Raw genomic sequence first — 15,096 nt, forward strand, 5'->3', positions numbered from 1 at the left:
TGTTTGGTTCGATACCAGATACCAGAGATCCTTTTCGCCGCAAAGAGAGCGCGGAATCTACAGGATCTCCAACAAAGGCTCCAGGGCCTTTTCCCTTGGTTCAGTATTGGTGAATCGTGTCCTCGATGTCGAGTGCCTCGTCGGCCCAGGCTACCATGCACGCGCTCAGCCCGAGGTAGCAGAAGAGCGCGGGCAAGAAGGCGATGCAGAAGATGACTAGGTTGGGAAGTCCGTCCATGATTGACAACCTTGAATAATCAGAGTAATCACGGGATGAACCTGTTTTTCTGGTTTTGGTAGGCAATTACAAGTCTTCCACTGCGATTGTTTCGTTCTTATATGAAAATGGGGGGGGGGGAGGGGGAGAAGGGGGAGGAGACCCTACCGGAGACAACTCAACAGAGTTGTGGACCACGATGGGCACGACGGTCACGGGTCTAAGGCCGGCGATGAGTTAGAAGTTTCTTGAAGAATTGGGAAAAGGTTATTATCTTCTTCCTCCTGATTACTACTGCCTCTATCTTCCTCGAAAAGATGAGATACAACCAACCGTGTATTATGCTGCACCTGATGTGCTCGGCACACGGGGAAAAGCAACTCACTCCCCTTGAACTCCGTGTAACCTCCGAGTGAGTGACGCCCACAGTTCTTCCCCCATCTGAGTCTAGCAGAGTTTCAATCATTTTGCGTCTTCCTCCTCTCCAATGCTAATTGTAAAAATTCGCCAATGCTTCAACTACCATGAATCCCATGATGGTCCTAAAGATGCCCCCCCCTGAAATGCAAAGTTGCCGAGTGCTCCTCAGGGCGAGCTCGTTCACTCCTGTCCCTCGACGACGAACTCGGGCGCGTTCTCGAAGCCGACAACCCGGACGGGCTGCAGGCGGGCGAGCCTCACGAGCTTCTCGCGCGCCGCCTCGTCGAGCTTGACGTCCTCGCCCCGGTCCTCGCGGGGGCGGACCTCGATGCCCGTCGGGTAAAGGTGCTCGATCTCGACGTCGTCGCCGAGGTCGAAGAGCTCCGACTTCTCGCGGAAGCACCAGGGGCGGCCGCCGCGCATGACGAGGTCGTGGGTGTCGCGGACGTCCTTGGCGTGCAGCGAGCGGTAGCCGCCGTCGAGCGAGACGGCGATGGAGCTGTGCCAGGGGGTGCGCGGGAAGCCGTCCGGGTTGTGCTTCTCGACGAGCAGCGGCATCGACAGCTTGACGGCGCCGCTCGACGGGTGGATCGACAGGCGGACGTGGTCCGGGCAGGTCGCGAGGATGATCTTGGTGAAGGACTCGGCGCGCATCATCATCTTCATGGCCACCTCCTTGACGACCTTGCGGTACTTGTGGCCCGACGTCGCGTGCGCCGCCACGGGGCTGTTGCGCAGATCCGTCTCGAGGAACCGGATGAAGCCGCGGTACGTCATGAGCGTGTCGTTGTCCGTCTCCATCAGCGCGCGGACGTCCTTGTCCGGGTCGCCGAACTGCGCCTCGAGCGTCTTGCGGCTCTCGTCCACGAGCTCCATGTACTTCTCCCTGGTCAGGGGCTCGTCCTCCTTGGTGAGGCCGAGGAAGTCCATGACGCGGAGGAGCTTGATGCCGTCGTAGCCCTTCTGGGCCGCCATGTCCATGAGCGTCGCGCCGTACTCCCACGTCTCGTCGTCAGAGATGCCGACGACGTCTGTCCGAGAAAGAAGAGTGTGTGTCAGTGACTGCTACCAGGATCGAGGACGAAGGAGAGGGGGAGTTGTGCTGTGCTGTGCTGTGCTGTGCTGTGATGGTGAGGCAAAACTAACCGTTGAAGACGAGACCGTCGGTGGCAATGTGCACCTCGGCGCCGTGGGTGTAGACCTTGCCGATCTCCACGCACAGATCGTTCAGCCGGGCCAGGGCGAGATCCTCGCCGAGGTCGGGCAGGACGCCCGTCACCTTGTCGGTGCGGTTGATGCTCTTCCAGGGGAAGGCCGGGATGATCATCTTGACCGACTCGCCCTTCTTGACGTACTCCTCGACGCGGCCGTGGAACATCTTGCGTCCGAGCCACTCGTGGTTCTCCTGGCCCTCGGGGACGATGTGACGTCCAAAGGCCTGGAGGACGTCCAGGATCTTGTGGGCGACCTGCTCCGTTGACTGCTCAATGGGAGGCGTGGGGAGGGTCTCTGTGATGGTGGGTTGGTCTACATCCACAGCATGTCAGTTGAAAAGAGTACACAGATGATTAGAGGCTTCAGAGACAGCAACTCACCATCCACGATGGCATCGATGCTCACGTTACGGAGAGGGCTCTTGAAGGCGCTGAAGGGACTCTTGGCCGCACTGGCGGGGCTCAGGATGACCTGGTCGGGGCTAGTCAACTCGACCGGGTCAATGGGCGAGCCGATTTCGAGGTCGGAGAATTCGATGCGCATCTGCCTCAGAGGGCTGAGGGGACTCCGCAGGACCGAGGCGTTGAGAGGCGAGATGGCGCTCAGAGGGCTCTTCAACTCGGATCCGAGACTGGGACGCCTGTAGGTCGGGGCGCGGAGCTGGAGCACCGGCCGGCCCACGGGCGCCCCCGGGAGCTGCCGCTTGGCGCCCGTGGAGGACACGGGGGCAGGGGCTGCTGCAGAGATGGCCATTGTGATGGATGGGTGAAAGAAAGAAAAGATGGAGAGAGAGGAGATTGAACAGGGCTCAACACACACAAGTCGGAAGAAAACGAAAAGATGCAAGATATGAGGGATATGTCCCTTGTGTGTGAGCAGGACGAAGTAGGAAGTGTGAGCTGAGTTGTTTGATGGCTGATGATGATGTTTGTTAGTGTAAGCCAGGGGGCGTCTTTGGGGATTCTTCTTATACTTGAAAAAAAGCCCTCAAAGTTGACCAAGATGCCTCTCATCTACAAGGCCGAATACGTGAACATTCGAACCGCAGTCTTCCGGATGCATTCAGACGACCGACCGGAAACTTTCCCATCGTCGGATTCCAGGCTTGGATCGCTGTGAGCCGTGGCGTCAAGGCTGAGCCTACACACGCCTGGGCTTGCCGCTTGGGGGCCCAGGACGTGAGCATGCATCGTTGCATACATGGGGGTGGATGTGTGTATCTGTCTGCATGCACTTGTAACGCAGCCAGCCCTAGGGGACGCGTTCTATTTCCTGTCTCTGACCAAAAAGCTTAGGTGCACTCCGGACCAGGCACATCGTGTTGGCATGTACCGCGCTAGAGGTGGAAAGCATTGTCTTACCTCGTGTCAGCAACCCGGTGAACACCTGGCATACATGCTGATACTGGCATGATAGGTATGGCTTACAAGTCGTTTTCTCCCCTCCCCCCTGGTCGTCCCTGAAGCGCATGCGCCCCGCCTCCAATGCCGAGATCAGATTTGGGCAGTCTGCGAGAGAGTGTGGATGGAGGAACACGCGTTGGTAACACAACCTAGCCCTAACCGTCTTGTCAGGCTGAGCATGGCTTGACCTAGCCGGCGGCAACTTACTTTAGCTAGTACGGAAGCAGACCAGCCAACGGATTTACGCTCCAGATTTAGCGTCGTGCCCTTTGATCGTACCAAGTTGAAAATGGATCCAGCTGAGTCTAGCTTGAGAAGCCAGAAATGCTTCATTCATGGCTGTCGTTGTGAAGAGGGGGAGGGGGAGTCTCGTTGTATTCCGGCTTCCTTTCTGTCGTGTGTCCTGGGCACCAAGGCTGAACTTGTACCGCCGGCATTGTAAGCAAAGGCGCTGTCTGGAGAACTCAGCCGTGTTCCGTTCCCGGAAACTTCTTTTTTTTTTTACCCCTTTCTGACAAGTTTGACTAGTCGTAAAGGGATCCAATGATGAGGAGGGAGCGAGTGTTCTGAATCTTGCGATATCGACTTTGTCTTTTGTCGTCGTGATGCCCACCCGTCTTGATATCTCCTTTTCCAAGACTGCCAATGCTCCAACCCTCTGCTATTCAACTTCCGATACTCATCCCACTATTGGAGCTCTTACATTCTCCTACACCCCCTCAGCTGATTCACCGTTGACGCATCAGTTTCCGTATCCCCGCGGTGATGGAGAAAATCATTGCACCCGCCCCCATCGTCCAGAGCGTAGGATACGACGACGCTCACCATCAGCCGGTGCTGGCCGGGGACCCCGTCAACGACGGCGGCAGCCACAACCAAACCATCATGTCGAGCAACGGTGATGGCCACCCGCGCCCTCAGAGTCAAAGTCTCTCCGAAGACCGGCAACGATCGGTGCAGACGGACGAAGAAAAGGCCGAGCTCGTGCCCCCTATCGCCGACGGGCCGGACGGCGGTTTCCAAGGATGGATGCAGGTCGTCGCGGCCTTCCTCCTCGTGTTGGACGGCTTCGGCTTCATCACGGCCTTTGGGGCTTTCCAGACGTACTATCGCCAACTCCTACCGGACAGCGTGAGCGACCAGGCCATCTCCTACATCGGCTCCATGCAGATCTTCCTCCTCTTCCTCCTCGGAACCATCAGCGGCAGGCTCATCGACGCCGGGTACTTCAGGATCACGCTGATCACGGGCTTCGTCTTCCAGATCGGGGGCGTCTTCGGCGCCTCGTTCTCCAGCCAGTACTGGCAGTTCCTCCTCTCGCAGGGCATCGCCACGGGCATCGGCAACGGCATGCACTTCACGGCCCTCGTCTGGTTGGTCTCGCAGTACTTCACCAAGAAGCGGGGGCTGGCGCTCGGCATCAGTTCCTGCGGTGCTCCCATCGGCGCCGTCATCTTTAGCCTCATCGCGCGCGAGATGCTCAAGGAGAACACGGGCCACCAGTGGACGCTCCGTGTCATGGGATTCCTGATCCTCGCCGACAGCATCATCATCATCCTCATTGCTCGGCCCAAGGAGGCCACGCGCAAGGGAGGGCCCCTGCTGGAGCTGTCGGCCTTCAAGGAGCTACCGTACCTCCTTTTCACCATCGGCATGTTCTTCGCCCTCCTGGGCGTCTACTTTGCTTACTATTACGTATGTGCTCACACAACAAGAGTGTTTTTTATTTACTTGTGAACGAATCAGCCCGAATCGCTGGGCTGACTGACTGACTCCCCCTTTTCCCAGGTCCCCAACTTTGCCCGCGACAAGCTCGGGCTCGACTCAGACGGTGCCCTGACGGTTCTCATCGTCATGTCGGCCGTGGGGATCCCCGGACGGCTGATCCCGCCGTTCTTCGCCGACAAGAGCATCAAGCCCCTGAGGACGCTCGTCATCTCCCTGCTCTTCTGCAGCCTCAACCTCTTCGCCTGGATCGCCGTGACTTCGACGGCGGGTCTCTACGCCTGGGTTGTCGCCTACGCCTTCACGGCCAACGCGGTGCAGACGCTGTTCACGGCCTCCATGGGCGAGGTGACGTCCGACATGTCCAAGCTCGGCGTGAGGATTGGCATGGTCTTCACCGTCGTCAGCTTCGCCTGCTTGACGGGGCCCCCCGTTGGCGGGCGCCTCGTTGAGGTCGGCGGGGATAACTACGCCTACGCGCAAATATTTGCCGGCGCGTCCATGCTGTTGGGCGGTCTGCTTGTTGCGTTGGCAAAGATGAAGCAGGTTGGCCAGAAGGAATTCTGGCGGATTTAGACCAGAACCTGCCCGGTGTTTGAGACGTACGAGTAATATTTGCTTGCTGGCACATGGGCGCGTGGGATAAAGCATTGGGCGGCGTTTCATTCTTTTCTCTCACTCGTCGCGTACCGCACATGTCTGGTGTGATGGATTCCTTTGGGCGAGACGGGGTTGTTTGTTCGCATGTGGAACGCAGAATAGTAGCCAGCATAGAATGGATACCTAGCTGTCATGATGTTCCGAAGCTGTGGCAGTCTTACCGAAAAACATCCCCCAGCTCACGATGAAGGCAAACCTACATGTGATGCCGTTGGGAAGGGAGACGAGACGATTTGCGCTGTTCGGAGAGTTCCTCTCGTTGTCTCCCGTTGCAGCAAACATCCCCCCCTTACCCTAGAGCTTCAAACCCATTCCACTGCACTGACACGAATGACATGCAGACAGGCGGAGATTGGCACATTCTTTCCTCCGCTGGGGAGCGGCAAAACCCCTAGATGCTGGCGGACACAACCGAGTGAAGGGGCGCGCGCTAAATGTCTATCGTGGCTTTCTGTCATGCCTGTCATGTTGTTGGGGCTGAACAGCTTGGGAGACTGCTGCTTTGAGCATGCATGGCGGGCTCTACGGCCTGGACCCTTTCTCAAGACCAGAAGGACAATCTGTTTGCAGCACACGAACCCAGCTGAATGGCAAAGTTCAGACCGGTTCGTTAGTTAGATGGCGCATCGAAGAAGCCCATTCGAGAATCGTTCGAGGGACGCAAGCAACCAAACCCAGCACTCGAAGGCTGAGGCTAGAGCAGTCAGAACGGGAACCAACAACTTAGCTTCCATCTTTAATTCTTTATGGGAAAAGCGCCCATCCCCGTCTGATGGTACCTACTGGGGAGTCTGTCACTCGACTAACCGAACCTGGCCTAGCCAGAATAGCTCATTCCGATGCCCTCCTCTAAATGGCCAAGCATGCCACACTTTGCTCGAGTAACACAACACCGTCTGAACAGGTCCAGAACTCAGAAATTAGGATTCGATAATGGAGGTGTCTCAAATCTGCTTTGCAGTGAAGCCAGAGAAACAAGGTCAACACCAGCTTACACCAGGGTCCAGGTCCAACAGCCAAGCAAATCGGCAGATATTGGCTTGGACAGCTATCCATCCCGTGGACAAAGGATTCTCGGCAGCAACCCGCCTTGACTCGGGATCTGCAGACCGACCTGCGGGATCCGCAAGCCTGCAAGCTAGCTAGCCTGGAGAACACTTCTAAGACACAACCATGCCGGCAGCCCTAGCGGTCGAAGTGGTGGTGCATAGCAACCATGCGGTGCCAGGCATTGTGGCGTTGACCGCGTGCGGCCACATTTTCGAAGGCTGGCATTTCAGCTTCAAGCCTCGTGTAAGCCCTGAGTCGTTCAACCGTTCAGCCCGGCCGAGCGGGTTAGCCACCACCAACGTGCCACCTCGGAACCACCGTGCGACCCCCGGGATTCCGATGCTCTACTTTTTTTTCTCTCTCCCCTCCCTCGCCTTCTGTTTGGCGTTGCCCTGCCATGAACTAACCTTTTTCGCAGGGATGTTGAATGTCGCCAGCCGTCTGGGCTGTTCGGTGGATTCCCTTGAGAACATGTGGGAAATTGAGCATGAAGGAAGGGGGAGTATGATGTTCTGGTGCGAGCCGTTGAGCTATAAGTTGGACACCGACGTCGACTTTGGCTCAGATCTTTCCAGGATCAGCTGGTTCAGTCTATCTACCAAGTTCCCTTTCTCATTTCTTAACAAATCGTGGAATACAGCAACATGAAGGCGCCTGTAGCAACAGCCCTCAGGTATGAGACCCTCGACCGGAACTTGGTCTTCGTCAGCACTAACACGAACTAAGGCTGTGCGGCCTCTTTTTGGGTCTTTCGCAGACCGTATATGCCAACCCCGAAGCCCCGACGGTTGTCTCCAAGGCCGAGCCGACACAAACGTGCTTCCCTCCCTATCTGGGATACAGGTCCGACGGCAAGAAGTCGACTCCCCCGTGGGGCAAACGGACATGCGAGTCCGACCCTGATGACGTCCCCAAAACTGGTGTTACTCGGAAATACGAATGGACGATTCAGAGGGCAATGCTGGCACCGGATGGATTTGGTATGTTGCATCCACCGCTGATTCTGATTCTGATTCTGATTCTGCCGGCCTACACGACCGACCTGACCTATCAGGCGTTATGCCACTTACATACACCACGAGAACCCATGGCTGACCACCCACAAAATCTATAGAGCAGGAACTTCTCACTGTCAATGGGCAGTTTCCCGGACCCCTTTTGGAGGCCAACTGGGGTGACATGGTCGAGGTCACCATCCACAACAACATCACCGGCCCGGAAGAAGGCACGGCAGTGCACTGGCATGGGTGAGTTCCCGGCCACGAGAGAAATGCAGCTGCACCCGATCCCTTCCATGCTAACGTTGCATGTAGGATTCATCAGCAAGGCACTGGCCTCATGGACGGAGTCAGCGGCATCACTCAGTGCCCCATCGTACCCGGCGGTAGCTTCACCTACCGGTGGAGGGCCAGCACGTACGGGTCGACGTGGTACCATGGCCATCACGCACTGCAGTATGGCGGAGGGCTCTGGGGCCCCCTGATCATCTACGGCCCGTCTCATGTCAAGTACGACTTCGACCTTGGGCCCGTCACGCTTTCCGACTACTACCACTACCCTTACGAGAAGGTCGCCCAGGATGCCATATCGACCAGCACCGATCCCAATGTCTACGCCCCGAAGTCGAACAACCACCTAATCAACGGGAAGAACAGCTTCAACTGCTCCTTGGCGCCCGCGGACAAGACTTGCACCCCCAACGCCGAGCGCGCGTCCCTCAGGTTCAAGTCTGGCAAGGTTCACAAGCTCCGTCTGATCAACACCAGTGTCGAAGCCATGCAGATCTTTTCCATCGACGGCCACAAGATCATTGTCACCATGGTGGACTTTGTCCCCGTTGAGCCTTACGAGGTGGAATATGTCATTCTCGGTGTCGGAATGAGAGCCGAGGTCCTTGTCAAGGGCACCGGAGACCCCGCGCAGTCGTATTACATGCGCACCAGGATTCAGTGTTCGGCTACCCTCGCCAACCAGACACTCGGCACAATTTACTACGACGAGACTCCCGTCTCCGTCGTACCAGAGATCAAGACCGTCGACGCTCTCCCCATACTCAACACCACGGTTAGCTGTGGCGATGTAAGTGTCATTCTTGCCCACCTCATAAAGGATTTCAAGACTGACTCGGATTCTCTCCCCCCTTCCACAGCCCGACCTTCTCAAGAAGAAGCCAATCTACAAGAAGCGTGTCCCCAAGCCTGACATGACTCTTCTCTACGACATCAAATGGGGAACGAACGCCAGCGGCAACCATCAATGGCTGATGAACGGCGTGACCTTCTTGGCCGACTGGAGCCGCCCTCTGTACATCGAGGCGGTCGACGGCAACGCCGAGTACCTCAAAGACCCCCACCACATCATGGCAACGATCCCCGACGATGTCCGTCACGTCCGCGTCATCATCAACAACTACTTCTCGATACACCCCATGCACATCCACGGCGGCGACTTCCAGATCCTCAGCGAGGCTAGCGGCTACTACAACGGCACGGGCGCGATCGAGTACCCCAAGAACCCGGCCCGCGCCGACACGGAGCTCCTCCGCCGCTACGGCCACCTCGTCGTGCAGTTCGAGGCCAAAAACCCGGGCATCTGGAGCTTCCATTGCCACACCGCCTGGCACGCCAGCGTCGGGCTGTACATCAACTTCCTCGTCAAGCCCAAAAAAATCGCCAAGAGCAAGATCCCCGACGACGTCCGGGAGGTGTGCCGGGCCTGGGACGAGTACAAGAAGTTGAACGGCGCGAACGCCACGCCGTTTGACAGTGGACTCCGATAAAAAAGAAAAACAGGCGTGGTTTTTTTTCACAAGGAGGTTGTACTTGTTTCTTGGTGGCTCGATTTCTTGCATAGCGTGGAGCAACGTTCTCTAGTCCTCCTAAATAATGTCTAATTACTATTATTCAGTTGACGAGTGTCTGGAAATTGTCAACAGTGACCTTGATTTTTCTAACCGCGGCTCTGATGTGGACCCGCCTGCTATCGAGGAATTCATGCCATGTGTTGGTTGCCGTTGAGATCACTACCACAACTTGTTACATCCCTTTGATGCATGACTGAATTCTTCAATCAGCATTCACCCAGCTTGCACGGGATAAATTTTGTGGGTTGAACAAGAGTCAAGGTCCATTAATACGTCCTTCACGCAGCTTCTATTCGGGTGGCTTTGCGGAAATGTGTGTTGTCCCTCTTCGGTCAGGCCAACCAACCCGATCAACCCGCGTAACTGGGAACGGCCGACCCGAGCCCTCGGATAGACTTGACAGCACCCGTACAAAGTACGCCGTATTGATGCTAGAACCCGGCCGGGTCCGATGCACCAATCATCGTGCCCCCCCCCCCCACCTAGGTATGCAGGGAATCCGAGCGAGCATCACATCGCGCTTCAGTCAGTTCGAGATGTGGGTTGATGTTCTTAACTTGGGAAACGTGAGCAAATATAAGATAAACTGCCCGACAACCTCCAAGCTGCCTCATGTCAACCAAAGCTCATCCTACTCTAACGGTCCTTGCGAATATCTCTTAACACCTACTGTCGCTTCTGCGCTGCATTCGTTCCCTATATTTTACTTTTCTTTTTTTTACCCTTCACAATGGCCTTCAACTCTACGGCGGTCTTGGCTTGTTCATCTTCGACTATTCCACTGCCAACCATTTTCGGCACCGAGATCCTCTCTTTGGAGGCTACCCAAGTCACCAATTTCAGCCGAAATGTTGGCATTGGGCTGTACATGAATCACGCAGGCGTAGACGTCCACGGAGCCAACTTCTGCAACGTCTCCATCTCGTACACCCACCCTGGTCAGAACGACACTGTAAACGTGCAGATGTTTCTCCCTTCCGAAGGCTGGAACGGTCGCATGCAGGCCATTGGTGGCAACGGCTGGCAAGCTGGGCTCAACTTCGTCACGCTGGCAGGCATGACTGCAGCCATGGGTGAGGGTTACGCTTCTCTCTCGACCGACGCCGGTCTTGGAACTGCCGAGTCTGCAACCTGGGGGCTCCTTAGCCCGGGGAACCCCAACCGTTACTTGCTCCAGAACCTCGTCGCCACCACTCTCAACGACCTTTCTCTCATCGGCAAGAACCTCATCAACAGTTTCTACGGCGGCCAGCCTGTGCACTCTTATTTCAATGGCTGCTCCCAAGGCGGCCGCCAGGGCATGATGCTCGCGCAACGATACCCCGAAGCCTTTGACGGCATCGCTGCGTCTGCTCCGGCCATCAACTGGAGCGAGCTCTTTGTGGGAGATCTCTGGGCCAACATAATCATGAACACGGAGGGAGTTTTCCCGCGAGCCTGCGAGATGCAAGCCATCAACGAGGCTGTCATAAAATCCTGCGATGCCAACGATGGTCTTGTCGATGGTCTCATTGCCGACCCCGACTCTTGCGAGTTCGACCCCCTGACCCTCGTTGGTACCAGCATCAACTGCACCGAGACGGGCAAGGACATGGCCATTTCCGCTGGCGCTGCCCACCTCACACAGCAACTTTGGGATGGGCCGAAGAAGGCCGATAACACTTCCATGTGGTTTGGGTTCCCCAAGGGTACCGTTCTATCCTCTACCGATACATCTTCCGGCGGCACCGTTGCCCTGACGACCTGCACCGACGACGGCATCTGCCATGCCTCTCCTTTGGTCCTCTTGACTGACTGGGTAACCAAGTTCGTCACCAAGGACGACGCCATCGACATCTCCAAGCTCACGCGCAAAGATTTTGAGACCTTGTTCCGCGCCTCCGTCAACGAGTACGGCAGTGTCACCGACACCAATGACCCGGACCTTTCCGCCTTCCGCGCTCGCGGCGGCAAGATTGTGGGCTACCACGGCCTTGTAAGTGGATTAGGCGCCATACCGCCCGCGTCACGTTATCGATCTAACACAGAGGCAGGCGGACAGTATCATCATCCCGGCATCGACGACGCACTACTACGACGCCGTGACGGCCCGTGACGCCGACGTCCACGACTTCTACCGCGTGTTCCTCACCCCCGGCCTCGGCCACTGCTTTGGCGGGAACGGCGCATTCCCCGCGGGCACCTTCGACGCCATGCGTGCTTGGGTCGAGAACGGTACTGCGCCGGAGACGCTGAGCGCTGTCAGCGTCGGCACCTCGCCCGTTCTGAAACGCACTCTGTGTCCCTACCCACTCAAACAGACTTATGATGGCGTTGGAAACGCCACCAATGGCGAGGGATTTACTTGCGCTTGAAGGCGTCGTCTGGTGGCCAAGTTTGCTCCCTGCTTAGAGGAAATCTTAATGAGGCATTTCAGTCTCGAGAGTCGGGTAAATATCAGTCAAGGCGTTGCCCCGAGGTAGTTCTTTCCGATGATGAAGTATTTGTAAATATATCGTTAGGCAGAGTCCAAGTTGAGGAAGTTGGTCACGATGTTGTTGTCGCTTGTAGTTACTGTGCTTGAACTTGCCTTATACTGGAGCCAACAGGAGAGAAGATACCGACTGCAATCATTACACAACGCTCCGAGAGATAGCTTGAAAAACGATAGACCAGTTGCCATTGAAGAATTCTGCTAGATAGCGAGCCTTTTCTGATTTGTGAGTTCACTCCCATGCCGAAAGTGACTGCAACATTTCTACCTCCGAACGATGAACTGGGTAGCATGCCTACGATCCAGCAAGCGCTTCTGCATTGGAAATACAAACTAGCAAGCGCCATCCTTGACGCCGGGACCACTGTAGTTCTGGCAAGGGGTTTTGGCATCGGTACAAACATTGACGAGCGTGGCCTTGTCGCCGTTGGACTTGGTGATTCCAGCCACCTCGCCCCCCTTACGAGCGGTGACACCCTCGATGTACACCTCACGAGCGCACTTTCCACACTGGAAACAGTCAGCACGTCTCATGAATGGAGATCTTTGGGTGGACCCACAGTTCCGCATGAACGGTAAACCTTTCCATAGTCTTCGGCGTAGAAGTTGATGATCTGGTATTGACAGTTAATACATAACACAGATACGAATGTGATTGTCGCCAACCTACGTTGACGCGGCCGCAGCCGTTGTGTTGGATGATCTTGTCGGAGGCATGGTAGGCACCGCCACCAACAATCCAGGTCACGTCACCGGCCTTGTCCTCTTTCTGCATTGCAATCAGCATGTTATAGAGGGTTGGCAGAAAGAGAGAACTTACGATGGAGATGGCGTCCTCACAAACGTCCTCGAACCAGACGAACTCAATGTTGCAACCGCCTCCCAGGCAATATACTCCCTCGCCGGCAGTCTTGCCAATGATGACATTCCGCAGAGTGGCTCCTTTCTCGAGGACGAAAGCGGTGTCAGCCTCACCTTGGTGGAGTTGTTAGAAAGAAGTCCCCGGCCATGTGAAGTAGCAAGGGCATTTCGTACCTCCTTCTTGCTGGCTTCTGCAGGAGGTGGGATTCCTATCGTACTTGGCCCAGCCGCCGTCAAAGACTTCACCGGACTTGACGTAGATTGGGGCAGAGATTGCCTTGCTGGAAGTAGCCTTTGGCAGTCCTCCGGTATAACCCAAGCAGGCTAAGCCCGTGGGGAGAGCCGCGAGGATGGTAATCGTGAGGGCCCCGGCATTCGCGAACATCTTTTTGAACTTGATGATTCCTCGACGAAGTACTAGATATGCAAGGGAATTGATGGCCAGCGAATACCTGCTTTGTGGACCGTAGCTCATTCATTTATACATATGCCAGAAGTCTTCTGCAACAAGGATGAACAGCGTTGCTGATTCGTGCGCATGGAACTTTGAAGCCAAGAGAGAAGGATCAAAACCTAACAGTCGCCTGTAATCCCATCTCAGTCGTGGGAAAATAGGGAACTGGTCGCGTGGTTCTCGAAACGTTACAGGTTCCTTGTATCGAACCCTTGGACTTGCAAAAAAAATGAGGGTAACATCACCAAGGATCATCTATCTCTTATCCGGTCCAAGGACATTTAAGTGAGGTCGCCGAGGATGGGGTTGACATGTTAGTCCCACCAATAGAATGTTGCCAAGAACATACATTAAGTATGTGAACTTGGCTTTGGCCTAGTGAGGCAACCAGCTCACGAAGCCGAGATCGACGTGGTGTGGCTGTGGGCTCCTCCGTACGGCGCGGATTGATCCGTATAGAGAAAGCCAAGAACGAAGAGCAGCAAGCCAAAGATGGCTGTTGGAAATAGCCAAGCCGACTGCCCTGTTCTCTGGCTGGCTACGGCCTGGGTCCTGTGACAATGTGACAAGAAACTCGTACCAGACAGCACGGGACCGACTTGTGTTTGTATAATTCCAAACGAACGAGGAAGAGGAAGAAAAAAAGCCCGTGTTAGGGTGACATTTATTTCCACCATTGTTCCAGCAAGAAGTGGCCCTTTGTGTCTCGCTTGAATTGCTGATGATTTACGAGAATGGATAATATGACCTCAAGTACGATTTGCGGACCTCACTCAGCCATACAAAAAAACACACATTAGAGCATATGAAAGTCTCGAAGAAAAAGTTCAAACGAACCGGGGACTGGGAAGAACTCAGTATGGATGTTCGACGATGCTAAGCACGCAAAGTCAAGCTCCGTCTTGGCGTGTAATAATATCCGGCAAAGATCTACGTACTGAATGAAATTGTTTCCACGCGCACCATTTGAAGACGCCCAAAAGCTACCGAATTGTTTGGAACCAAGTGGGAGAGTTTGTGCACTCTGAACGGGCATCAGCGAATCCAATCCGAGGTAGGGTATTGGACAACGATCAGTGGTGTTTAACGGCGATGCATCAAAGACCAAACGGCCCCGGCGTTTGATTCAAGAAGCGTATCGGCTGTATCCGCTTTTCCCCCGGGGATGAAAACCCCGAGCTAACAAATGTGTACTCTCTAGTCTGTCATCGAGCTTTTCCATGGACCAGGAAACACAAATTGGGCTTGAAGTCAACTGTCTCAATGGTCCCAAACCATGTGTTCGTATATCAATCACATCATCGAAGGAGGTTCTAGCAACCAGAAGGACTATGAATCCCGTTCCGGATTGCTGCCACAAACACTCGCGGGACCCCAAACTGAGTCTTTCCAACAACGTCAAATTGGACGCTATGGACTCGGGAAAGACTTTTCGATGTGTGTCTTTAAAACAGAAGTCTGCCTGAGATAAGTGACTGAAACGCCTAGTGCGCTGCAGACTTTACAGTCCGTTCGATGTGTCTGAACTCCCAGCCGCACTAAATGAACACTCTATACGCCAAGCCGCGCAAGACAGGAAGGAGAATTTCACAAATGATTCCATTTTCATTGAATTTTGTACCAAGGGAAAAGGGACCAAAACAACTCTGGGTCAATACCCAGAAACGTAGTAAAATCCTAAGAGAGTGTTTTTTTTTTTCGTTTGGAAACGATATCATTTTTAATGAGAAATTGTAGGGTCCGACTGATGACAAG

General features: G+C 55.1%; 5 protein-coding genes across 5 annotated transcripts; 3 read left to right on the forward strand and 2 right to left on the reverse strand.

Annotated features, from left to right (window-relative positions):
• Positions 1 to 817: 817 nt before the first annotated feature.
• Positions 818 to 2,605, reverse strand: CH63R_13507 (Pyoverdine/dityrosine biosynthesis protein; the record flags this gene model as incomplete). The annotated part of the gene is made up of 3 exons (XM_018308481.1): positions 818 to 1,668; positions 1,784 to 2,164; positions 2,233 to 2,605. 3 exons carry the CDS (start codon positions 2,603 to 2,605, stop codon positions 818 to 820), a joined length of 1,605 nt encoding a protein of 534 aa, XP_018150799.1.
• Positions 2,606 to 4,020: 1,415 nt separating this feature from the next.
• Positions 4,021 to 5,556, forward strand: CH63R_13508 (Major facilitator superfamily transporter; the record flags this gene model as incomplete). The annotated part of the gene is made up of 2 exons (XM_018308482.1): positions 4,021 to 4,950; positions 5,044 to 5,556. The coding sequence occupies 2 exons, from the start codon at positions 4,021 to 4,023 to the stop codon at positions 5,554 to 5,556; spliced, it is 1,443 nt and encodes a 480-aa protein (XP_018150800.1).
• Positions 5,557 to 6,813: 1,257 nt separating this feature from the next.
• On the forward strand, positions 6,814 to 9,469 carry CH63R_13509 (Multicopper oxidase; the record flags this gene model as incomplete). Its single annotated transcript, XM_018308483.1, has 6 exons — positions 6,814 to 7,205; positions 7,331 to 7,363; positions 7,417 to 7,670; positions 7,805 to 7,937; positions 8,004 to 8,769; positions 8,840 to 9,469. The coding sequence occupies 6 exons, from the start codon at positions 6,814 to 6,816 to the stop codon at positions 9,467 to 9,469; spliced, it is 2,208 nt and encodes a 735-aa protein (XP_018150801.1).
• Positions 9,470 to 10,283: 814 nt separating this feature from the next.
• CH63R_13510 (Carboxylic ester hydrolase) lies at positions 10,284 to 11,907 on the forward strand (the record flags this gene model as incomplete). Its single annotated transcript, XM_018308484.1, has 2 exons — positions 10,284 to 11,528; positions 11,587 to 11,907. 2 exons carry the CDS (start codon positions 10,284 to 10,286, stop codon positions 11,905 to 11,907), a joined length of 1,566 nt encoding a protein of 521 aa, XP_018150802.1.
• Positions 11,908 to 12,359: 452 nt separating this feature from the next.
• CH63R_13511 (Polysaccharide lyase family 3) lies at positions 12,360 to 13,272 on the reverse strand (the record flags this gene model as incomplete). Its single annotated transcript, XM_018308485.1, has 5 exons — positions 12,360 to 12,536; positions 12,587 to 12,640; positions 12,697 to 12,795; positions 12,847 to 13,001; positions 13,062 to 13,272. The coding sequence occupies 5 exons, from the start codon at positions 13,270 to 13,272 to the stop codon at positions 12,360 to 12,362; spliced, it is 696 nt and encodes a 231-aa protein (XP_018150803.1).
• Between the last annotated feature and the right edge of the window lie 1,824 nt (positions 13,273 to 15,096).

The sequence above is a fragment of the Colletotrichum higginsianum genome, chromosome 10, assembly GCF_001672515.1.
Source record: "Colletotrichum higginsianum IMI 349063 chromosome 10, whole genome shotgun sequence".
NCBI lineage: Eukaryota > Fungi > Ascomycota > Sordariomycetes > Glomerellales > Glomerellaceae > Colletotrichum > Colletotrichum higginsianum.